Genomic DNA, 25018 nt, shown 5'->3' with positions numbered 1-25018 from the left:
AGTGGTACACTCCACAAGAACCAAAGGCAGAGTTACCTTAGGGGTTGTTTGAGACTAACAAGTGAACTCTTCCGAGAATTTGTACTACAGGAATTGCAGGCTTTTGCTCAAAACACACCACCACACCTATCTGCTCTGCCATCCAAGCCCTGGGAAACTGTCTACATGAAATCCTTTTAGTAAGTCTTTCATATACGCTTATTGTAATATATTTGATGTGTAAACAGTTGGTACCAAAGGGGTTGGGTACTGCCCACCAAGCCAGATAAGTAACATGACTGGAGCTAAGTGAGAGCTAGGAATTCAGTTCTGCCTGTCTCTCCTCATGTTAATACAAGAGTTAGTATGATATGTGAAATTTGGACATATGGGTAAAGGGAAAATCCCAAAGGGAGTCCCAACTTTGGCTTGCTAACTCTATTTTAATAGTGAAGAATATGCTTCAAGGCAATCCAAGCAACGAGTACATTAATCTTTACACAAGAACACTTTGACTAAAGCAAAGCCATGCTTTTAGGAACAAAATCCTAAAAACCATCTTGTTTATCTTCTCACCAGGGACAGAAGCATAACGAGAACAAAAAAACATGACAGACTACAACGCCAATGTGCACTACATAATAGCCCCATATGCTACAATAAACTAAATGAAAAAAATTAACAAAATACATAATCCAGCTATTTCCTGCAGAAATTATTTAACGCTTTTATCAGTAAAATTGCCACTATCATTCTGTCTCTCTCATTTCCCCGTCTCATACATGTCCCAGTTCCCTACGTGCACTGGTCAAATCTAAAAAATTACTAATTCCCACAATGAATAATTTCTACAGTGAATCACACAAACGTTTCTTCAAACTAAAAGGAATAAAGAACATTAAAAAAAAAAAAAACAGAAAAAACCAAAACCACCCAAGAAGTGCTTGATATTTATTAATCAAGAGTTTGAAGAATTCTACCTAAGGTCTTGGGTTATTTTGTTCACAATAGTGTTTCTCTCCCACTAAGTCATACAGCCTACTCTTCAGAGGAGCCTTGCATATTACAGGCTCTTTTACAACAATGTATTGGATATCTAAAAGAAAAACCAAACAACAAAATAGAGGCTTATCACATCAGAAATAGTAATTCTTAGTGGTCAGAAACCTGAAACAAGACAAAGACAACAGTGACGTCTGTTACAGTTCATTTCAAAGGTATGAAGTTGACATTAACTGAAGAGGGTACAGGCTATGACTCTCTTCTGATACTGAGGGCTGAGAGTGCATAACAACGCTTACAATAACAAACCTCTCCACTCCCCTCCCCAAGACATGGAGACATGAAATACTTAATCTCAAAGTTCGAGCTAGGCACATGCCTACATGTAATGTACACATATACAAATACTGTTTTATATGAACTCCAAAATGGTATTTCATAGCACTCATTTCTACATACAGCATCATTTCCCCCGCCGACCCATAAATGCACAGAAGCGTGGTGGTAACAGCAGTTTCCTGTACTGACACCTCAAGGCATTCCACTTCATAGGAAGAATAAAGGCACGCTACACTGCTCAGGTTATATAGCATGGCAGAGCTACATGTGAGAATTACTCAGACTAGTCTCGCCCTTCTCTCCTTTGCCAAGGCCACATCTGATAACTGAGCAGTGCCATGGCCCTGCTCTAGCTCCACCACCTTGCATTCCTGACACCTGCAAGCAGACCTGCGTGACAGCAGAGTGCTGCAGTGCATAAGGAGGGGAATGCTGGATAGAGAATGAATGTTTCTGATTACCAATCATTTCCACTGCAAAACAAAATAAATAAGTACTAAAAAAATGCAGTTTTACAACCACATTTACGAGAAAAATGACATACACAGGCCAGCTTATTAAGTTGCATAAAAGGACACGAGCAATTTGCTCCATTCTGCAGAAAATATGCTATATGTAAGATTTTCAGGTTATAATGGTTAATTAGGCATCACTTCCATTTGAGAGCCACAGATTTGGCACAAAATTTAGACTCTGGCATTTTTATTTAACCTCCAAACTGCTGCACTTTGACTGGAAAACAAGGCAAACAAGTCTTAAAAGTAGCAGAGGAACCCAGTCCCAGCCACACCCTGCCCAGCCTGCCGGCAGCCAGCGTTACAAAACCCAGCCAGGTACACAGGGTAGCCCAGTGGATGAAGCCAGATAGAAAAAAAAAAAAAAATACTCAAGCTCTTCTGGAGAGCGAAGAGCGTTGCGTGCTCAGCCTCACCAGCGGCCTGCCAAGGCCAATGCTGCATGCGACGCTTCTTAAATTTCGACTGGGAGGATGCATGAGGGCGTTGGGTTGGCAGTTGGACTTGATGATCTTCGAGGTCTTTTCCAACCTTAACGATTCTATGCACCGCATAGCGCAACATCGGGCGAGAAGGGAAATTAGTGGAAAAGCGAAGCGTGGCTGGCAGCGTGAAGAGCACGTTGGCGGTTTGGGGCGGGAGCCCGGCCGGCTGGCTGGGCACGGACCCGCGGGGGCAGGAGCCCGGACGGCCCACCCGGGGCTGACCGGCCCCGTACCGCCCGGCGGGCTTCTCCAGCGACGGGGGAGGGAGACGGGCGGCTTCTCCCTCTACCATGCCCGGACAGACGGGCGGACAGACAGACGCCAGCCCGGCCGCCCGGCGGGGGAAGGAGGAGGCGACGGACAGGGCGGAGCGGAGCGAGCCTCCCCTCAGCGAGGGAAGCCCCGGCGGCGGCTGAGGACGGGAAGAGCCCCCCGCCGCGCTTCCCCCGCTGAGGCGCCCGCCCCGCCGCCCCCCGCGGGGATACTCACTCCTGCCCGCGCCGGGACGTCCCCGCTCCGCCTCGCCTGGCTTCTCCCCGCTTCTCTTCGCCGCCGCCGCCGCACCAGGGCGGCCCCGCCGAGCCGCGCACCTGCCCCAGGTGAGGCGGGCGGGGCCGAGGCGGCAGCCAACCGCCTGCCTGCCTGCCTGCCTGCCGCCCGCCCGCCGCCCCTGCCCCCTCTCCCCGCCCTCCCCTCCAGTGCATACACTCGTGCTCGGCAGATTTTCACGTTTCGCCCCTTTTTTTTCTACAATCAGGCAAAAAACATAGCCGGCTGTAACGGCCGGTGCCGGAAAGCGAGTCGCGGGCGGCGCGACAGGCAGGAAGGTCCCCTCCCCGGGTGGCTGACCGGCCGGCCCCGAGCGAAGATGGCGGCGGGGGAAGTGAAGTCGGTGCTCTTCGTGTGCCTGGGTGAGCGGAGTGAGGCGGATCGGGTCCGCTCCTCTCCTCTTCTTCCTCCTCCTCTTCCCGCTGCTCTTCGGGCGTGGGCGGCGAAGGGAGCGCGGCGAAGCGGGAGGCGCTGCCGGGGAGCGGCCCCGGCCCCGGCCCCGGCCCCGGCCCCGCGGGTGTCCGCCTTCGCGGGGGGGGCTGGGGTTGTGGTTGAGGAGGGAGGCCGAAAAGCGGAGTCCCGTCTCCTTCCTGTTTGTTTCTGTGGTAGGCCGGCGTGATCAGTAGGAAATAACGCGTGGAATCCAGTATTGGTAAAGGTTAGGCGTGAGGAAGAGCGAGTCCTAAATACTCATAAACCAACCTGAGCTCAGGATTCACTGCTGCTGCTCAAGGGCAGCACTGATCGGTGGTTGTGAGTAGCTCTCGGCTCTGCTTTGTGCTGAGCTTCTGGGACAGCAAGGAGGGAGCAGAGAGCCCCCCAGCAAGTGTCCCATGGCCGCAGCGGTACCTACTGGGTGCCCTTTGCGGTTCTGAGCTCCTGACATGAAAAAGGGAGAGAAAACGGTGACAGAAATGACTGGAGCTAATGGAACAGTTTCTGTAAGAAGAGGGGAAATATGTTAGGAGTTTTAGGAACAAGTAAGAAAAAGAACTTGGTGGAGGCTGGAGATTATGTTGATCGATTAAATTATGGCCATAAGGAAAACGAGTGAAAAGAATAAGACTTTTTTGAAAGGCTACCTAAATGAACTAGGAAACTTTAAAAAAAAAAAAACACAACACAAACCAACAAACGATACTCTGTTTAAGCTGTGAATTTCATGTCATGAGAAGTCATGGAAACAGAAGTGTCAATGAGATCAGAAAAGGTTTTGATGCTTTCGTGAAGCTTAAGACAATTGATTGCTGATAAACAAGATGATCCTCCGCGTCTTCACAACCAACTAACTGACTACATGGATTACAGAACCATGGCCCATTTTGTACATGCTTTCTCTAAATGTCTCAGATCTAGGAGGGCTTTTAACATTATCTGCTTCCTGGCCCTGATAAATTTATGTATGTGCTGAGAGTTGATCCCTGTGAATGCCTGGCATTTTTCCAGTTTTACTACAAAACCATTAGTTAATATCTTGGGTATTTTTTTGTCCTGTCTGCTTTTCTATTGTAATAGGAGAAATGTAGATTAATCGAATAGCAAAACAAGAGTTCAGTGTTGTGGAATATGTTCTGATGTTTACCTTAGAGTAAATCAGCCCCTAATAATAATTTAGAGAAAACATTCTTTAGTAAGGGATTATCAGTTGCTGTACGTTTGGAAGCCAGTGGCCTAGACAAACATTTGTGTATAGAAACATCTAATCAACATGCATCCTTCTTTCCAAACACTATGTTCTAAAGCCAGTAGTAATCTTCACAAAACTATTCATGTGTATTTATGGGCCTGTAAGCCCATGATGGTGATTTGCACTGTAACAAGTTCCTAATTCAGTTGAGTGTCTAAGGAACTGTTATTAGTGGAAGATAATGTAATAATTTAGGTATGGAGTGAAATTATTAATATTAAGCTTGAGGATAGGATGAACAAGGCAGGACCAATGTTAATGGGATGGATTTTTTGTTTAAAACAAATGTTGTAAATAGAGTTTAAATTTACTCTTCTTTGTTACTGGGTTATAAAAAGAACCATAACGGTATGTGGCATGTGACATAAAATGACATGACAAGCACTTCTTTTCTCCAGTCAAATATACGCTCTTTTCAGTTAAGTTCTGAAGGCAACTAGTTTCTTCCTCCTGCTTTAAATTTGCTTAATTTTTGTTGTTAGTCTTGAAGAGTGGTACTTATGCCTTAACAGATTTTTTCCTCTTAAATTTTATTAGAAATAATACCTATGGTTATTGCTGAAAAAAGTACTGAACAGATTTCTAGAACTGCATTTCTTTGTAGTATTCTGTGCTCATTAATGAAGCACGTTAATTCAGAAGTTTGAAACGCTCAGTGAGAGCTGATCCCTGAAAGTACAAGCCTTCATGAAAAATTACATTTTCTTTCTACATTATTTTGAAAGAAGCCTATTACTGAAATGCTTACTGACTGGGGTTTTTTTGTTTGTAATGAGATAAGCAGATATTCATTACACAACAAAATACAATCTAGTTAATGTGCATAACTACATTAATGATGAATTCCTCATCACTGAGAAATAAATGAAGCACCCAGCAACATATGTAACTACAGTATATAAAAAGGCACCAGAAAGATTTCTTTTTTCATTTGAGGCACAGAAATAATTAAAACTGGAGGTGAACTGTAATGCAGTTTGCTCTTTCTACACTGATGTACCTCATCCAATTAATGGCTGAGCTCCAGAAGCGACCTTAATATGATGCTGTGCTACATAAGTCAGCCTCTTTCTCTCTGATGACTTGTCCACTCTAACATAACAAGCTGTATGGGCATTTTAAACCAGGCACTGGCTTACTGATCTCCTCCATGTAGGGGGGAACGGCTGTAAGTCAAGTGAACAGTAAGCAAAGTGGGTTTGGCTCGGATGTCAGAAAACTGATGCTTGTTGTGAACTACCAAGTATGAGTATTGCCATCAGAGATCTAGAATGCATAAAATAATTTCTAAAATGGCAGTTAATTTATTGGGCATGAGGAAATGGGGTTACAGTACAGAGAGATTTGAATGTCCTAGTTCAGTTGTCACAATCTATTATATGAATTTATATATAGCCAAATACAAGGTTTCGTGGGACAAAATGCCATTTATAGCTGCAGAAAAGCAAAAGGTTGGATAAGACATTGAAGAAGTCATAGAAAACAGCTGCTGTAATGAGGGTTCTTAGCAAGGTGACCAAAACAAATAATGCCATTTTTTGGATAAAGAAGAAAATGTTAGATGTAAGGAAAATGCCTTTCTTGTATGCAGCATTGCCAAGATAGCTGTAAGAATACAATATCTTTTTTAATCTGCATTTCAGAATGATGCGGAAGTACTAGAGAGTTGAAAGTGTAGTTGTAAAAGTGATCTTGAAATTAGAAAATAAGATTGAGATGTATGCTTAAAAATGTTAAGAGTCTGATAGTTGTGAGTAGGTGCTTATGTGTTGAAAACTTTTATTTTTACTGGAGAACCTTTAAGTTGCTGAGAAAGGCATAATGTTCCAGCAGTTGATAACTCAATATAATTAATGTTGCTGCAGGCAAAGATTTTTAAAATGTGAACATGCCACTAATTAGCTGATGGTTTGACTACCATGAATCCTGGCAAGTCATATTGCTGTTGACATTGGTTATATCAACTAAACCTTGACTGGCTAGGGACTTTGAAACCCAGTGCTCCTGTGGACATCCCCATTTAGGTATCCTGAGCCAAAATTGAGTTCTGCTTAGATAAATACACACACACACACATGCTAATATTTGACTTCTGAGAGAAATGAGTGTTGGTAGTGGGGGGATGTATGGAAGTTAGGTGATGCCATTTAGGTAGCTATATACTTAGGTGTTTCAGCTAAAGAGTGTAAGTATTCAATGAAGTTGACTGTGAATGGAAAGGCCAGGGAATCTGGACTAAAATCAGAACCACGACTGGTTCCTTACAGACCTAATTGAATGCTGAGTGTGACAAGATAACTTAACTGGAAAGGAATCATGATGAAGGTCAGACAGGAATTTGAGTACGGAACAGAATAGAGTGAGTAATAAGTTTTAAACACTTGCTTATGAAGGCGACCTGATAGATGATGCGAATGACACTGGGAAGCAGTATTACAGTCACTCAGATGAACTGCCCATGCATGGAAAGACAAGTAGAATTAAAAGCAGGTTTTTAAACATGAGAGGATTTGAACTTCTGTTACAAACAACAGACAGAAAAACAAAGGAGGAAGAGAAAAGCATGTTTGCTTTTGGGTAAGGTCTCGAGTTAGAGAGCTGAATAAGGAAGAAGGAGGAATGAAAAATGTTTGATAGAATAAACAATTAGATCAACAGTATCTAGAGATGAGCTATGGACATGAGCATGAAATGGATTCAAGTTGTCTTTCCTGTCAGTAGAAGCAACACTTCCATTTCTGTATGGGAATGGGTCAGAGATTAATGCAGAGACTGGAGGAAAAACTCAAAAAATTAAGCATTGGCTTGGAGAACCATCAGTGGAGTCCTTGTCCCTAGAAAATGAGTGAGAAAGCATGATTCCATAAAAGTGATCAACAAACGGTTCCAATACTGATTCTGTGATTGAATTTCAAATCTCTTATCCTTGAATCATCATATTTGGAGATGTTTGGAGGATTTATTTCACTGGGCAGACTCTGCCTGGGTACCTTGGGTGCTAGTTTTCTATGACTGAAAATGTCACTACAGCTTAAAGAGCTTGAAATTTAAAAAATGAAGAGAGAAGATGGAGATTCAGAGGACTTTAATACTGTCACTTACTACATAAAAAGAACGTGATCAGATCAGTCCGAAATACAACAAAGGATAAAGGAACACCAGAAGAGGATAGGTAGCAAAGGTAAGGTATAGATAACATTTAAAGAGAATACTGTTCAAGTCCAAAGAGGAAAGTGAAGATTCCCTGTGAATCTTTTTGTGAGATTTCCCCATTCATTCCCCAAATACAAGGAGAAAAGAGCTTCTATTAAGTCAGTTCTGGGATTCTGTCCTTAGTTTTGAAGAACAGATTTGAATGGTGATGGCAGTTCTGTAATAGCCTTCTATGATGGTGTGACTGGCCGGGTCAACAAAGGGGGAGCAGTGTATGTTGTTTACCTTGACTTCAGCAAGGGTTTTGACACTGTCTCCCATAGCATCCTCACAGGCAAGCTAAGGAAGTGTGGGTTAGGTGAGAGGACAGTGAGGTGGACAGAGAACTGGCTGAAAAACAGAACTCAGAGGGTTGTGATCAACAGCACGGAGTCTGCTTGGAGGCCCATAACTAGTGGTGTTCCCCAGGGGTCTGTGCTGGGTCCTGTCCTGTTCAACATATTCATCAATGACCTGGACGAAGGGGCAGGGTGTGCCCCCAGCCAGTTTGCTGATGATATCAAGCTGGGAGGACTGGCTGATATGCCAGAAGACTGTGCTGCCATCCAACGAGATCCTGGACAGGCTGGAGAGCTGGGCCGAGGGGAACCTCATGAAATTCAACAGGAGCAAGTGCAAGGTCCTGCACCTGGGGAGGAACAACCCCATGTACTGGTACAGTTGAAGGCTGACCTGCTGGAAGGCAGCTCTGTTGAGAAGGACCTGGGAGTGCTGGTGGACAAGCTGACCATGAGTCAGCAATGTGCCCTTGTGGCCAAGAAGGCCAGCAGTATCCTGGGGTGCATTAAAAGGAGTGTGGCCAACAGGTTGAGGGAGGTTATTGTCCCCCTCTACTCTGCCCTAGTGAGACCACATCTGGAGTACTGCGTCTAGTTTTGGGCCCCCCAGTTTAAGAAGGACAGGGAACTGCTTGACAAAGTCCAGCGGCGAGCTACGAAGATGATCATGGGACTGGAGCATCTCCCTTATGAGGAACAGCTGAGAGACTTGGGTTCATTCAGCCTGGAGAAGAGAAGACTGAGGGGGGATCTTATCAGTGCTTAGAAATACCTAAAGGGTGGGTGTCGAGAATGGGACTGGTCTCTTTTCAGTGGTGCCCAATGACAGGCCAAGGGGCAATGGGCACAAATTCAAACACAGGAAGTTCCACCTGAATATGAGGAAAAACTTCTTTCCTGTGAGGTTTCCAGAGCAGTGGAACAGGCTGCCCAGAGAAGTTGTGGAGTCTCCTTCCCTGGAGACATTCAAAACTTGCTTGGACGTATCCCTGTGCCCCCTGCTCTGGGTGTCCCTGCACAAGCAGAGGGGTTGGACGAGATGATCTCCAGAGGTCCCTTCCAAACCCTACCGTTCTCTGATTCTCTGTGATTTTGTAATATGTTAATATCTCCAGTAATATCTGGAATGTGTCATCATGGAAGACATTAATTTTTAAGTCACAGACTAGGTTACTTATTTTAAAAAAAAAAAAAAACAAAACCAAAACCTGCAGTTTCTATTTATTGCTGGAAGTGGTAGTTAATATATTTAATCAGTCAGTGAACATGGTGCCATTCATTATGATATTTGATATGGTATCATCCAACATGATATTTATGGCATTTAAGTAGTGGGCAGGTTATAGAAGAGTGAATGTTTGGAACGAGTCATTCATTCCAGATAAAGTGGAAGGTTAAACAAATAGAAAAAGCTGTGAAGGATTTATTTCAGAAGTGCCATTTTGAAATTCTGTAAGCTATTTAGTGAATTAGTAGGACCAGTAATATTTGAGTGTAGTAATGAAACTTACTGTTCATGAAGAGTTGCATGGGATCATTCATATAGAGGAAAAATGTTGTGCAGGAGGAAGTGGATGGCGTTAACAGCTGGTGTAATGGAAACAGAATTTAATAGTTCAGAAAGAAGATGTAAAGGTCACTTGTTTGAAACAACAGTGAAAGAGAGAATGAACAAACTAGAAGTAGGGGATTATGACGGCAAATTTGATACTCGAGGAGGAGTCAAATGCGGCCGTAGAAGTTATCTTAGATTATTTTCAAAAGAGCTAAGTAAATATTTCAGACTTATTTTTCTTTTAGAAAACAAATTGCTAAAAATTCTTCCTGCAGTGTAGTCTGTGGTTTTGTTTGTCAGTATTCAGGAAAAATAAATTCAGATTAGAAGAAGGGCAGAGTTGGCTTAACTGGAGTGATTGGGTAAGGGTCAGTTATTTTCATGAAGAGACTGAGAACTTGGCTCTCAGAGTTTAGCACAGCTATGCTTGACAAGGGTTCTGTATCTGTTGAAGGAAAGAAAGGTTTTTGAGATTGTGATTTTAACCAAGATCAGATGAGCATAGACTTCTAGGAATAAATATTAAGTGGGAATTGGAAGTTTTCTGGCTACCACCGGAAATTAGTATCTGGAATAGCCTTTTAAGGCAGATGGTGCTTTTTAAAAGAGAGCTTGATGTGATTGTGAGAGAAGTCATGCTGTATATGCCTGCAATATCAAACGATCGGGCTTGTTTATTATGAAGATTCTTTTCTGTCTTACGCTGTGTTACCATGTTCCCTATATTGTTTAATGCTTAAGTCACTCAATTAAAGAAGTGAGATTTATTTTTTATTACTATATTCTTTAACATTTTTATAATTAATAAGTACTAACCTGTTTTCTCACTTACTTTAGAAATAAACCAACTTTTTCCTGCTTTATTTTTCTTCCAAGACTGATTCAGTTTCTCTGCTTGGAATAAACTAGTTCAAACAAAGGAGATAGTATGCTTTCTCCTGGAAGAAGATCTACTGCCATCAAAATTCACTTAATGTTTCAACAAGATCAATTTCTCAGTGGTTAGCCAGTTCCTTTTGCCCATTTAGTGATTTGATGTTCTCTAAATCTTTGACAACAAATTTGTATTACTTCAGTGGTTCAATTCCCACTTTGTTTTTTTTTAATAGTTGGCATGATTGACAGCAAGCTATTAAATGCCCAGATCATAGCAGCTTCTTTCTCTTTAGCAGTGAAGTATCTATCTTGATATTTTGTTTGAAAATATAGGCATGAAACTGGGGCTAAGTGCCTGATCTCAAAATTTCTTTTTGCTGCTGGAAATTTAGCTTTGCTTCTGGGCATTTCATTTTTTTTGCTGCTTGAGATTTGGAAAGCATTTAACCAGTAGTAGAAGATTGATTTATTTAAAGGTATAGAAATAAGTGTTGCCATTTGTGGTACTTTATACTTACCTGCTCAAAAGTCAGAGATGAGCAAAGTCATACATTCTCTTTGATGGGAAGTGAAGAACTGTTTGCATGATTTATTGTGCATCTGGGTGACATATTGAATATTATGAATATCCATCTAGTTGCTCATAATTTCTGAAGGATGAAAAGGTAGAAAGAGTTCAAGTAATAGTCAAACAGACTTTTTATTGTTATTGAGACATTTCATTCATTTTCAAAGAACATGTATTTTTGCATGCATGTTTGAGAGGTCTACCTTAGATGGTTAACTTAATTACAGCTTCATGAGTGGAGCAAAAATACAGTAGATCCATTATAGTTTTCAGCTGGGCACTTCTTTCATTGTTGAAATAAGTTCTTACTGAAAATAAAGTCATATCAAGTGGCTAGTGCAATTGGAGGCTACTGAAAGGGAAGATTGATTACATATTTATATAATGAAGTACCTTAACTTTTGGTTGGCTGATTGATAGCACTTCAGCTTTGCCATCAGTAACATTTTGTTCCTAATTCTCCATGTTTTGGACCAAAAAAAAACTTGGAAAATTTCTTTTCCTGAGATGTTATAATTTATTTCTTTTGGGGGGTTTTGGAATCAGCGTCTGGAAGCTGCTCTTGTTGAGGGTTCAGTTTGACCTGCAGTGACTTCACTTCAGTGGTCAGGAGCATTTTACTACAGGTTGTTCAGCCGTTTCACTACATTGGTTCTACAGCAGTGGTGGCTGTGTTTAGGAGTTGTCCAAAAGTTTTTGTTAACAGGTAGGTAGAAGTGTAAATACTTCAGGCAAATATTCTTGATTCTCCAGTAAAGAATTAGTTGAAGTTTGCCAGTGTGTAGGAAGATTTCAAGATAAAGATGATTTGCTGCCACTTAAATTCCGTAATTTTGCCTGGTCTTCTGTGATCACGGATTCTTTGTGGAGGAGAAGAAAAGAGCAATATGCTTACACAAGGCTCCTATAAGTTGTATCTTGTCTTATAATAATATGCATTTCGTGAGACTGATGGATAGCACAGAATTGTAGAATGGTTTGGGTTGGAAAGGACCTTCAAAGATCATCTAGTTCAACCCCCCTGCAGTGAGCAGGGACATCTTCAACTAGAGCAGGTTGCTCAGAGCCCCATCTAACCTCACCTTGAATGTTTCCAGGGATGGGGCATCCCTAACTTCTCTGGGCAACCTCTTCCAGTGTCTCACCACTCTCATCGTAGAAGAGTTTCTTCCTTATGTCCAATATAAATCTGCCTTCTTTCAGTTTAAAACCATTGCCCCTTGTCCTGTCACTACAGCCCCTTTTATATATTGAAAGGCCACAATGAGATCTCCTGGTCCTTCTCTTTTCCAGGCTGCACAACCCCAGTTCTCACTCAGAGGTGTTCCATCCCTGTGATCATTTTAGTGGCACTCCTCTGGACCTGCTCCAACAGGTCCACATCGTTCCTGTGCTGAGGGCTCCAGAGCTGGACGCAGCACTGCAGGAGGGGTCTCACCAGAGTGGAGGGGCAGAATCATCTCCCTCGACCTGCTGGCCATGCTTCTTTTGAATCAGCCCAGCATACAATTGGCTTTCTGGGTTGCAAATGTACGTTGCTGGCTCATATCCCAATTTTTCACCCACCAGTATCCCCTAGTCCTCCTCTGCACAGCTGCTCTCAATCCCGTCATCCCCCAGACTGTATTGATACTGGAGATTGCTCCAGTCCCGGTGCTGGACTCTGGGTTTCCATGCTTGCAGAATCTCTTGGGTTACAATAACATAAGCAAACCACATTCTACCCAAGTAAATAAAAATCTTTAATCTGATCTGTATTGACAAATACACACAGTTACTGTTTTGGGTTTTTTTTAATTGTCTGATATTTCACTTTAATCTCCTGTTTCTATAGGAAACATTTGTCGCTCTCCAATAGCTGAAGCAGTTTTTAGAAAACTTGTAACGGATGAAAAAGTTGAAAATAAGGTAAGCTATTTATTTCTGTTCCTGCCCAAGAAATAACTGTCTCATAGCTAGTTAGTAGAAATATCAGTGAAAAAGGAAACATAAAAATATAAATTTGTTTTTCTGTAGTGGAGGATAGACAGTGCAGCGACATCTGCTTATGAAATAGGAAGCCCTCCTGACTATCGAGGACAGACTTGCATGAAGAAGCATGGCATTACCATGAATCATATTGCCAGGCAGGTACTGTACTTTAGTTTTCTTTAAATATGTGTATGTATTTGTTTTGTTGTTACAGTGGATGACAGACAGTGCTGCTGTTTCAGACTGGAACGTGGGGCGGTCCCCAGATGCAAGGGCTTTAAGCTGTCTAAGAAATCATGGCATTGAGACAGCACATAGAGCACGGCAGGTAGAAGAGAGTATATTTTTTTTCTTATTCATACCCATGCTTTGTTTAGTCCAAACCATTGTGATCACAGAAGTCATTTGACCAATGCATGGTTAAGCATCAAGTAATGAATACTATGTGCTGTTTTTCAAAGGACTCCAAAGTGGCCTAACTCTTCTAGCTGAGATTAGTGAGTTTCTTGTTATTAACCTTCATTGGAAGTATAACTAGGAAGCATTGGAGCAGTTTCTGCATTTCAGAAAAATCCTGCCTTGAAATGTTTAGTATTTTGGGAATTTTCTGAAACTTTTAAAAATACTTTTTAAAAATTGTCTTACTCTGGTAATCTGTGATGCTTTTTTCAGCAAGGAATTGTATTTTTATTTAGCAAGTCCAAAAAGAAGCAGAATACCTGTTCACCCATCACATAAAGCTTCTGCTCTTGCATGAAGATATTTTAAAAAAATTTAGAATGCTAAACCCCAAGATTAGTAGCACGGTTGGTGGTAACTTCAGAGGAAAACGTACCCTTGAAGCATTCTTAAGTTAAAGACAGGTTTGTCACTTAGGGAAATTCTGTAAGTTTTACAAAACTCATCTCAGTTTTCATTAACAAAAGAATGTGTATTTCCATGCTGCATTCCAGAGAGATTGGAAATGTGTCTGCATCTATTTAAATTATTCAGACACTCAAATAAATGCACATAACTTACTTCAGTTAATTATTCTCTGGATATGAGATATTCCTTTAGGGCTTGACCTTTCCTTAGCTTGAGTTCATGCCACTAGTTCTTGTATTAACAAAAAGATCAAGTACTCTTGTTATTATCTTCCATTTCTGTTCCCTTCAGATTTTTACTAGACCATACTTACCTTCTTCATTTTCAAAGACTATATGTTTAGTTTTTTTAACTTTTTAAGATAAATTCCCTCGATTAGCCAATTGCCCTCTACTGACCTTTCCTGATGCTAATCTGTGTTATATAATAAGACAAACAGGACTGAGCACAACATTGTTTCAGAGTTTCAATGTTTTACTATTAGAATAATTGCTAGAAAAAAATCTGTTGTGATCTTTTCCTGTTACACATTGTGATTCACTATTTATCAGTGCTTACAAACAGCATTATTTATCACTGTACAGGCTAAATGGTGCTCGAACCAATCAGTCAGTGTTTCAGTCACAGTAGCGTAACATGTTTGTATGCTTAGAAGATCAGCCTTGGAAACTTGAGAACTGTTCTTGGGTATTACTGAGTGGTTTATGAGCAGTTAAACTAAAGCAAAGCGTCCAAAACCAGTTGATCCTCTGCTTTGAAACAAATCTGTATATCCTTTGGCAGAGGGGGAATGAAAATGCTTTAATGAAGACAGTTGCTTATATGTTCTGGCAAATGTTACATATACAGGGAGAGGAAATTAACAAGAATGAGGCAATAAGATGAAAGACTAACAGGATGAAGACTTGTTTAAAACATCCCAGTACAAGCAGTTTCTTTTATAAAGAAAATTTTCAAGTCCCTGAACTACAGGTTCATTTTGCACTGATGTTAACTATGTAACTCCAATACTATTTTTCAAACTTCTGTCAAATGGTCTCTGCTGATTCTCTAAACCGTGTGGACCTGATGTGGTCTCGCAGTACTTCTGGAAAGAGAGGGACTCAACAGTGTAGAATAGGGCTGTTCAGAGTGGTCAAGTTAGTAGAAGTGGAAGTGTATTTGTTTCACTATTAGAGACAAACTCAAGGGTAGAATTTTGTGTATTACTTGTTCCAGAGCAGATTAAGAAAGATTTAATACAGAAGCTGCAGAAATAGGAGGGATTTGTCTTCTGTTGCCTTTGAAATACTGTCATAAGATGACTACCTCATGCAATTATCCTCTTCACTCCTGTGGAAAACTGTTACCTACCCAGTGAAAGGCACTTTCTTTCATGTAGTTTTGTGCATAATTATGATAATCATGGATTCTATCTTTTTTTTTTAATTCCAACTGACATAAATGCTACAAGAATGATTTATGTAAGAGAGCATGTTAAATTGGTTACATCCTACCATCGTATATTGTGATCATTTCAGTGAATTTTAAGTGAAAAGTGAAATATAAAAATAAATGTATATATTTATATGTAAAACAAAGTTTGTTAACATTTTAGTTGATGGTAGGTCGCTGTATGTTTATGCATCCATTGAAATTCTGTAAGCTCTTACCTCTCTCTTTTGTGCATGGAGACTATTAATCAATTTCACTTTTATTCATGCTGAGGCCGAAATTGATTTCTGTATGACTCATACCGTGCATTTGCCTTAAATATCCAATTGAGATTAGAGGAAGGTTGTATTAAACACTGCTTCACAACTGGATAAATTTGAGGACTACTGCATCTCTTCATATTTTAGGCAGAGAAAAGAGACTTCCCTTCTGTAAACAAAGAGAAATGTTTAACAAACAAACTGGAATGATGAGGTGTTTATCCATTGATGGTCTTTACATTAAAAAAATGCATATAACCGTTATTAAAGTTATTGTTGTCTGTGTAGTTCCATCCAATGTTGACTACTCGAGCTCTTCACTACTCAAAAAGTACATAAATTTTCATGTCCTCAACTTCTTCCCCCAAAATACTAGTTTTCATAGTTTTGAGGAATATCTTCAGTTCACTGGAGTTTGCGCAGTTAAGGTTTATGTATCTGATATTACTGTACGGCTTAAGAGCACACATCAACCAGTAATCTTGCTTTTAGGGCTGCATTTGTTATCTGCGTTAGTGCTGGTTCATAGGATAATAACTGTCAAGTTGTCAAGTATATGAGAGTGTGGGAAGTGTGGCGGGTGTGGTTTTCCTTTTCACTGTTTTTTTATTTTATTCCTACATATGTCTGTACTACAAAGAAAACTATGCCTATGTATTTTCACAGGGGCCAGTGTTCAGCTGTGTAGAGCAACCAGAAGCAGCTTGTAGGGGTACTGCTTAGAGTTGCCAGGAAAACAGAGCTATTTCCACTGCAAAAATATTTTCGTAGGCCAAAGGCATTGCATGAATACAGCAAATATTTTTACAGTGGAAATAAACAAGCCTGCATTAGTTTTCACCATTAACCCTTTCTTTTTGAATGTTTGCCCCTCCCCACACCTCACCCCTCCAATTCTCCTTGCGTGGAATGTTTCATTTATGGCTTTAGTCTGTTAGTAATTTCTTATAGGTCTTTTCTTACTCTCTCTTATGGGAGCTAAATCAGTATCTATTTGCTGTTTACACAAAAAATTAAATTTTTGCCATCTGAAAGATTTTTTGAATATGTAAATAATTTTTACAAGTTAAAACTCTGACTTCTAGGACAAACTGTTTTGCCATTTTGTCTGTTTTCTTGATTACTTCTCTAGCCCATCTTTCCCAGAGACGCCTGCCAGAAAAAACCTGTACTGAACAAGCTTTCCAAGTTTCTTGGTTATGGTACTACATATAGGACTATGCGTGAAATGCAGTCTTAATGTGAAGTCACTATAGATTTTATTCCATGTATTCATTCTTATTATGGGCATTTGGTTCAGATATCTTATACTAGCATACTGTGCATTGTGAGGTCTGGGTAGATTTTACCCTAAGCTAAAGCTTAAATGTAAACTAACATATAATTACACTGGTAAAAATCTACAGCCATCCTTATTCCAATACAGATAATATTGGTACTTAAGTTAGTGGTTTATCTGCAGTGTTTGCCTACTGAACTCAGATCTCTAAATTTAGTTAATATTCATGTTTAGGAGTTAGTATGCTATGGGAAAGAAAAAGAACAGATGGCATGATGGTAGGAAGATGTACAATAGAGCCCAGACTTTGTCACATCGTATCATAAATTTTGTGAACTTATATGGCCTAAAATACTCTGAATTTGTTTTTAAGAGATTGTAACTCATTCCATCATACTTCAGCTTTGAATTTTGCTTGGTTCCTCTTTCTGTGTAGTGACAAAATTCTAGATTGGAAGTATTGCAGCTGATTCCAGGTTACCTGCATTTCTGTTTTCCTATCAGGAAAGTAATTTGTTCTTATTGTGTGGTGTCTAAGGCTGGAAACCTGCTTTAGTTTTAGTAATTGGAAAGCATTAGAAATGTCACTTGTAATGATGTTTCTAAGTTGATGCATGAGATGTTTAAAAAAAAAAGTATTGGTAAAGTAGATAAGGTAGGTTTTTTGTGGAAAACTTGCAGAAATGGATAAATAATCATGGCAGAGTATACTGAAAATGCCTTAAGTTATTGTAAAGGTTGATGAAGTTCTGTTCTTCCCACCTCTGTCTCTTTTAATAAATCAGATCTACAAAATCTGAAAGTACTTTTTTCCCCCCTTTTTATCCATCAAACAGTTTGTAGGCTAAAGTATGTATTTTTAATTCTAGGTTACTAAAGATGATTTCCAGACCTTTGATTATATACTGTGTATGGATGAGAGCAATCTAAGGTAACGTATGCTGAAATGGAACAAATTCATATGGATTACTTGTAGTTATGTCTCATAAGTCACTTTGAAGACATATGTCATGTTTTACTGGTTAGCTTGTCTTGGGTATTTTTGGGTTTTGGGGTTTTCTTGTGTGTGTGAATGATATCCTAGTAGATGGATTCTTTACTTCTAATATATTTAATGAGTTCAATGGTTTATTTCTGTGATACATGCCACTCAAGGATTAAGGACATGGAAGTTTAATATACTTTGTGCTACAGATGTGCAGCTGATGCCTGTATAGTTAAGAATGAAGACATACTGTCCTCTGATCAAAGTGCTCTGTTTTTTAATTGCATGGGATCTAAAAGACACTGTGGAAACTTGGAAGGGATTAAATATGGTGTGGGTTTTCTTCTTTCTTTTTTAATAGAAGTAGAGTGAGCTCTGAAATACGTAAGGTTGTTAGCTGGGGGAAGTCTTGTTTGTTATTGTTAGCCATGTTCTCATTAAGTGCATCTTTGACACAGTTTATGCTTAGGAAAGATCTGGTGAAGTAGCTGCCAAGTGTGAAAATTTGGATGTCATTAGCAAAATTTCTACTTATTTACATACATATTGATGATTGGGGTTAGGGGGCTGAGCTTTAATAAAATACAGGTGTCAAAGTACTTGTAAGGACTGTTGTAAAGTTAGGTGGAAAAAACCAACCAACCAACCAAAAAAACCAAACAAACACCACCACTCCACCCCCGCCCAAACAGCAACACTGATCTAATCCTTCAGATTTGTCACTGATTTTTATAACTAAGCAGCTCAGCTGTTTAACTGTTTAAATTCTTTCAAAACTATCAGATGAAAGCTGGTATGTTATGCCATAGATGGTCTATGCTGTAATATTAATTAATCAATTAAAATCATAGAATGGTTTGGGTTGGAAAGGACCTTTAAAGGTCATCTAGTCCAACCTTCCTGCAATGGTCGGGGACATTGTCCACTAGATCAGGTTGCTCAGAGCCCCGTCCAGTCTGACCTTGAAAGTTTCCAGGGATGGGGCATCTACCTCTCTGGACAACCTGTGCTAGTGTTTCACCACCCTCATTGTAAAAAATGTCTTCCTTACATATAGTCTGAATCTACCCCCTTTTAGTTCAAAACCATTACCCCTTGTCCTGTCACAACAGGCCCTGCTAAAAAGTTTATCCCCATCTTTCTTGTAAGCCCCCTTTAAGTACTGGAAGGCCACAATAAGGTCTTCCCGCAGCCTTCTCTTCTCCAGGCTTAACAACCCCAATACACAGCCTTTCCTCACAGGGAAAGTGTTCAATCCCTGTGATCATTTTTGTGGCTCTCCTCTGGACCCACTTCAACACAGGAACTCCAACAGTTCATGTGCTGAGGGCTCCAGAGCTGGATGCAGGTGGGGTCTCACCAGAGTGGGGTAGAGGGGCAGAATCACCTCCCTCGACCTGCTGGCCACACTTCTTCTGATGCAGCCCAGGGTATGATTGGCCACCTGGGCTGCAAGTGCACATTGTTGGCTCATGTCCAGCTTTTCATCCACCAGTACCCCCAAATCCTTCTCCAAAGGACTCTTCTTGATCCCTTCATCCCCCAGCCTTATTGTTACTGGGGGATGCCCCAGTCCAGGTGCAGGACTTTGCATTTGGCCTTGTTGAACCTCATGAGGTTCACATGGGCCCACTTCTTGAGCTTGTCCAGGTCCCTCTGGATGATATCCCATCCCTCAGGCATGTCAACCACAACACTCAGCTTGGTGTCACCTGCAAACTTGCTGAGGGCACATTCGATCCCACTGTCTATGTCACTGATGAAGATATTAAATAGTACCAGTCCCACTACGGACCCCTGACGGACACCACTCATCACTGATCTCCATCTGGACATCAAGCTGTTGACCACTACCCTGCAGATATAACCATCCAAACAATTCCTTATCCACCAAACAGTCCACTCATCAAATCCATATCTCCCTAGTTTAGAGAGGGGATGCTGTGGGGGACCATGTCAAAGGTCTTACAGAAGTCCAGAGAGGTGACATCCATACATCTTCCCTTGTCCACTGATGTAGTCACTCCATCACAGAAGGCCACTAGGTTGGTCAGGCAGGACTTACCCTTGGTGGAACCATGCTGGTTCTCTCAGATCACCTCCCTGTCCTCCATGTGCCTTAGCACAGCTCCTAGGAGGATCTGTTCCATGATCTTCCCAGGCACAGAGGTGAGGCTGACAGGTCAGTAGTTCCCAGAGTCCTCCTTTCTACCCTTTTTAAATATGGGCACAATGTTTCCCTTCTTCCAGTCTCCAGGGACTTCATCTGACTGCCATGACTTTTCAGGTATCATGGAGAGTGGCTTGGCAACTACATCAGTCAATTCCCTCAGGATTCTGGGATGCATCTCGTCAGATCACATAGACTTATGAATGTTCAGGTTCCTCAGGTGGTCACAAACCTGATCTCCTCTTACAGTGGAAGGGACTCTGCTCCCCCCCTTGCAGTCCATCTACTCAAGAGAAGCTGGAAGAGAGGGTGCCAGTGAAGACTGAGGCAAAAAAGTTGTTCCGTACCTCAGCCTTCTCCTCTTCTGTTGTTACCACTTTGCCAGTCTTGCTCATCGGCGGGGGTATGCTTTCTTTGACCTTCCTTTTCTGGCTGACGTACCTGTAGAAGCCCTTCTTATTATTCTTTGCATCCCTTGCCAAGTTCAGCTCCAGCTGCATGTTGGCCTTCCTGACCCCATCCCTACGCAACCAGGCAGTGTCTCTGTAGTCTTCCCAGGGTACCTGTCCCTGCTTCCACTGCCTGTGCACTTCCTTCTTGCCCTTTAGTTTGACCAGGCAGATCTTTACTCATCCATGCCAGTGTCTTCCCTTCCTTTCCTGATATCTTACATCTGGGGACTGAGAGCTCTTGAGCTCTATGGAAAGTGTTCCTAAAGATCTGCCAGCTGTGCTCCGTTGTCCCCGAGAGCTGTTTCCCAGGGGCATCCACTGACTAGTTCCTTGAACAGCTGGAAGTTTGCTTTCCTAAAATTCAGGGTCCTCACTTTACTCTTCATCTGACCCATGCTGTGAACTCTGCTAGTGCATGATCGCTGCAGCCCAGGCTCTCTCCAGTCTTGATGTCACCGATTAGCTCACTTGTGTCGGTGACCAGCAGGTCCAGTATCGCATCCCCTCTGGTAGGGCCGTCTATGACCTGGCTTAAGACATTATCCTCAATGCATTCCAGGACTCTCTTGGGTTGCCCACAGCTCGCCATGCTACTTTTCCAGCAGGTGTTGGGGTGGTTGAAGTCCCCAGCAGGATGAGAGCCTGCGAGCGCGATGTCTCCTGTAGCTGGAGTAGGAAGGCTTCATCAATAGGCTCCCCTTGATCGGACAGCCTGTAGTAGGCACCAACCACAAGGCTTCCTTTGTTGCCTTGGTCTCTAATTCTTACCCATAAGCTTTCAACCTGTCTGTGGCTATTCTTCAGAGGCAGCTCTTCACACTCTATCCATTTGTTGATGTAGAAGGCCACCCCTCCACCCCTCCTTCCTTGCCTGTCCCTTCTGAACAGCCTGTAGCCACTGACAACCTCACTCCAGTCATGGGATTTGTCCCACTAAGTTTCAGTAATGGCAACTAGGTCATAACTTTCTAGCAGCATGGTGGCTTTGAGCTCCTCCTGTTTGTTGCCCATGCTGTGTGCATTGGTGTCGAGGCACTTCAACTGGCCATGTCACCTTCTTAGAGGAACACCCCTTAAGTCCTTTGAGGTATTTCACTGGTGTTTCCCTGTTGGCTCCTATTACCTCAGGAGCCCATGGCTTATGTCCATAAGACTTCAAGTGTGCTGTAGTGTAGCAACATATCTCAGAGCAAGAGGCTGAGGGCCCTCAGTAGCACCCTGTCCCCCTAACCTTGGCGTGACAGCTTGTCACGTGCAAGCCTGATACCCCTTTCCCCTTAACTTACTGTTACAAAGCTCTGTTAAGCCTGAGGTCGAGTGCCTCACTGCTTGTTTATGCTGCAAATTAAGTTTATGTATATGTCCTCCATACTGAATTTAAAAAAAAAAACCCACAGGAGAAGAAAGAAATGAAAACAAGCATCAGCATAGAAGGTCCACAGAATTGACTGAGTCCAGACACATATAATTTTTCTGTGATCTCTAGAAACGGTCATGAGGATCTCATGCTGATGCCAAAAAAGTTCTGAAGAAAAATTAATGGGAAAATTTTATTTTCTCCTTTACAGAGATCTGAAAAGGAAAAGCAACCAAGTTAAAGACTGCAAGGCCAAAATTGAACTACTTGGAACTTATGATCCACAGAAACAACTTATCATTGAAGATCCATACTATGTATGTGTAAGAAATTATTTGGGTGGCTTGATTAAAAATTGTGTATGTATAGTATATAATCTTTCCAGATCCCACAATTGACATGTGATATATAATCTGATGTTATACAAAGTCAAGTGTAAATATTTTTTTAATGACTTGACAGAACAGTGTAAGTTATTGGGATAGGAAAGGAAAATGTCTTTATGCTCATAACATTTATTTAAATTCAAATAATGCAGTGCACCTGTATTTTTATATTGGGTGAAGCCCTGGTTGGTGAGCGTCGTTGCAAGGAGGATGTAGTCAGGATATGGATAGAGATGGTCGAAGAAGTTGAATAATATCAGCCAAGAGCAACCAGTTAAATTAAGATTCTTCACTTTAGGAAAGAGAATTGGATGAAGACACAGTAGGATCCTCTAAAATGTTGATATCATGGGAAAAGGTGAATAAGGAATTGCTATTCTTTACCCAAGAAGTAAAGAACATCGATATCAAATGGCATTAGTGGGAAGTGGGTTCAAAACAAAAAGAGGTGGGCATTTTTTCTTTTTCCACACAGTGCTTCATTAAACTCTGAAGCTCAACATGACAGGTTACTGTGAATGTAAAGAAGGAAAGAAAGGCTTATAAGGGCTCAAAAAGTGAATGGAAAAAATATGTGAAGGAAAGTTCATCCAGGACTCTTGAGTACGAAGTCACAGTGTTTGGCTGTGGAAATTCCTGAGCTGCAGGTAGTTCAAATTAGGGAGAAATATGCCAGAACTATCATCAAGTATTTGTAGCGTTCTTATTCTGCCTTAATGTCAGTTATTTGCCGTTACTGATGGCAGGGAAACTACTTTGCAAAAATTTTTTGTTTGAGCCGGTATTGGTATTCTTACATTCTTTTTCCTCTGTTTTTTTCTAGGGGAATGAAAAGGACTTTGAAACTGTTTACGAGCAGTGTGTTAGATGCTGTAAAGCATTTTTGGAGAAGTCTCATTAATGCTTCATGATTTTATTTCTGAAAGAAAATAATTAGCTTCTGAAATATGTATGTTTTACTTGATGTATTTGAAGTGTAAAATTATGCCTCAGTATGTTCAAAACGTGTTCAATTTAATTTTATATTTTTGCTTTTCTGTCATCTAATTAAAAAATATAGAAAAGTTTTAATTGGATTAGATGATCAACCATTTTGTCACACGTCAATGTAATAATAAAGTATATGATTCAGAATAAATATATCTGTAAACTCTGGCAGTGCTTTCTCGCAAGCACTGCAAGAGTAACGTCTTGCTTCTTTATGTGCTGTACTAACTAAACTGAGCTCTTCTCTTTGTGCCCTTAGTGAGCTAACTTAGGGCAACTTGCAGTGGGAGTCTGCAAGATAATAGTTCATGTATGGTAACTTGGGCATGTCATCCTAGCATCACTAGACAGCCTTTGCACTGACGCTGCTTTATATTGAGCCTGCTAGCTGGAAAGAACTGCCTGCCCCCAGACAGACATTGCTCTTAGCGCTATTGCAAAGCTTAAGCAAGCAAAACCTCTGTGTGTGTCGCCAAGATCCTATGAAAATGGGGTTTTATATCAGTTTAAATGCTCAGTTATTCAAAGAAAAAATTATTTTTGTTCTAGTAGATTTTTATACTAATTAAGATTAATTCAGTTTGAAATTAGTGATTGATGTTCTAGGACTAGCCATAGAAGGCTAGTCTTCCTTTGCTCGTGTGGTCAATTCCTAGCACACTGATACAAGTACACGTAACATAGCGTTTACTTTGAGGACAAGACAGGTCAGCTTAAAAGCCTAGATGCGAGATGTACGTTTTGTATCTCGTAGTGCATGGATTTGAGTATTTTACTACTATCATCAATGTGAAATTTGTCATAATCCCAGTTCCTATGTGGGTGGCAGACAATATTTTCAGATCTGCTTAGAAGGGATAGCCTGTCAAAAGTGTTCTCTGAGAGTGTAGTTCAACGTGAAGGTGGGCCATCTGTAGTAGAATGCCAAGTTAAAGGAAGGCCAGTAAGTAGAAAGTTCTGCTCTGGGATAAAATTGAATGCTTTGTAAAAATGCATGTCCGTTTGAACATCACATTTCATTTCTGCCTTAGAAGCATAAATGTACTGAGATCGGTAATGCAACGATACCATGATAATTATCCTATTTTGAATAATACCAACATTGGTATGAACTAGCATTACCACATTTTCTGTAAAACTGGATCTGTAAAACTTCGTCATTTATTTAGCCTTGGTTTTGCCTCTGCCTTCCAAACTAGTAGAGCAGCCTCTGTATTTATCATTCACTCCCTTCTGGGAGAGGGACTCATTTTGATAGAGGAGCCTGTTATTCCTGGGGAATGTGATCACTAAAGGAAATACAAAATAACGTACTTCTCCCTTACTAAATAAAGCCATGTTCTAGGATGGGATTTTTTACTTCTGCCACTTTTTTCTTTCTTCTTCTAAAGAGCTAGATGCTGAAGGCTCTTACGTGTGAGTTTCAAGAATCCCAGCTCCTAGCTATTTCTCGGGGGAGGGGTGTGTGTTTGTTTTTATGTTTTGTGGTTTCAGTTGAGGATAAAATGGAAGCTAAATGCCAGTATTTGGATAAAAGTACCTGAGGTTCATCTACAGATCACACATAAAAAACTTTCTTCCTGTTTGAGTCATTTTATTATGACAACTGGATTTAATATCTGATTTAAGGAAGAAAGGGAAAGGTATATCAAGGCTTCCTGAGACAATTTCACTGACTCTAAAGTTTTATGATACTAAAATGATTTATTAGACATTTACTGATTATATTGCCTTGTAGTATCATGGATAAGCTGCAGATATTTTGTTTGTTTGTTTGTTTGGGGGGGGGGGATCGGGGAGAAGCCCAAACAAACCACCATTTGT

General features: G+C 41.0%; 2 protein-coding genes across 4 annotated transcripts in view; one reads left to right on the top strand and one right to left on the bottom strand.

Moving 5' to 3' along the window:
* SH3YL1 (SH3 and SYLF domain containing 1) overlaps positions 1-2914 on the bottom strand; it is a 48390-nt gene extending 45476 nt beyond the window's left edge. For both annotated transcript variants that reach the window (XM_075086900.1, XM_075086902.1), the window contains exon 1: positions 2810-2914. In XM_075086900.1, coding sequence (XP_074943001.1) covers position 2810 — 1 coding nt within the window. In that variant the 5' untranslated portion in view covers positions 2811-2914. The remainder of the gene's footprint in view (positions 1-2809) is intronic.
* On the top strand, positions 916-24546 carry ACP1 (acid phosphatase 1). 2 transcript variants are annotated; one of them, XM_075086899.1, is made up of 6 exons: positions 916-3231; positions 12881-12954; positions 13232-13345; positions 17727-17788; positions 22033-22138; positions 23031-24546. In XM_075086899.1, the coding sequence occupies exons 1-6, from the start codon at positions 2175-2177 to the stop codon at positions 23106-23108; spliced, it is 1491 nt and encodes a 496-aa protein (XP_074943000.1). In that variant the 5' UTR covers positions 916-2174; the 3' UTR covers positions 23109-24546. The 2 variants fall into 2 exon arrangements, with proteins under 2 accessions (XP_074943000.1, XP_074942999.1); XM_075086898.1 differs by lacking the exon at positions 13232-13345 and adding an exon at positions 13063-13176.
* Positions 24547-25018: the final 472 nt, after the last annotated feature.

The sequence above is a fragment of the Phalacrocorax aristotelis genome, chromosome 3 (genome assembly GCF_949628215.1).
Source record: "Phalacrocorax aristotelis chromosome 3, bGulAri2.1, whole genome shotgun sequence".
In the NCBI taxonomy this organism is placed as follows: domain Eukaryota; kingdom Metazoa; phylum Chordata; class Aves; order Suliformes; family Phalacrocoracidae; genus Phalacrocorax; species Phalacrocorax aristotelis.
This window is presented reverse-complemented; position numbering and strand designations above follow the sequence as displayed.

Bases quoted from the DNA above. Each gene is read 5' to 3' on its own strand.
- ACP1 (XM_075086899.1), top strand. From the start codon at position 2,175: ATGAAGCCAGATAGAAAAAAAAAAAAAAATACTCAAGCTCTTCTGGAG. The intron at 13,346-17,726 runs GTAGAAGAGAGT...TTTTAATTCTAG, and splicing joins CAGCACATAGAGCACGGCAG to GTTACTAAAGATGATTTCCA. The intron at 22,139-23,030 runs GTATGTGTAAGA...GTTTTTTTCTAG, and splicing joins TCATTGAAGATCCATACTAT to GGGAATGAAAAGGACTTTGA.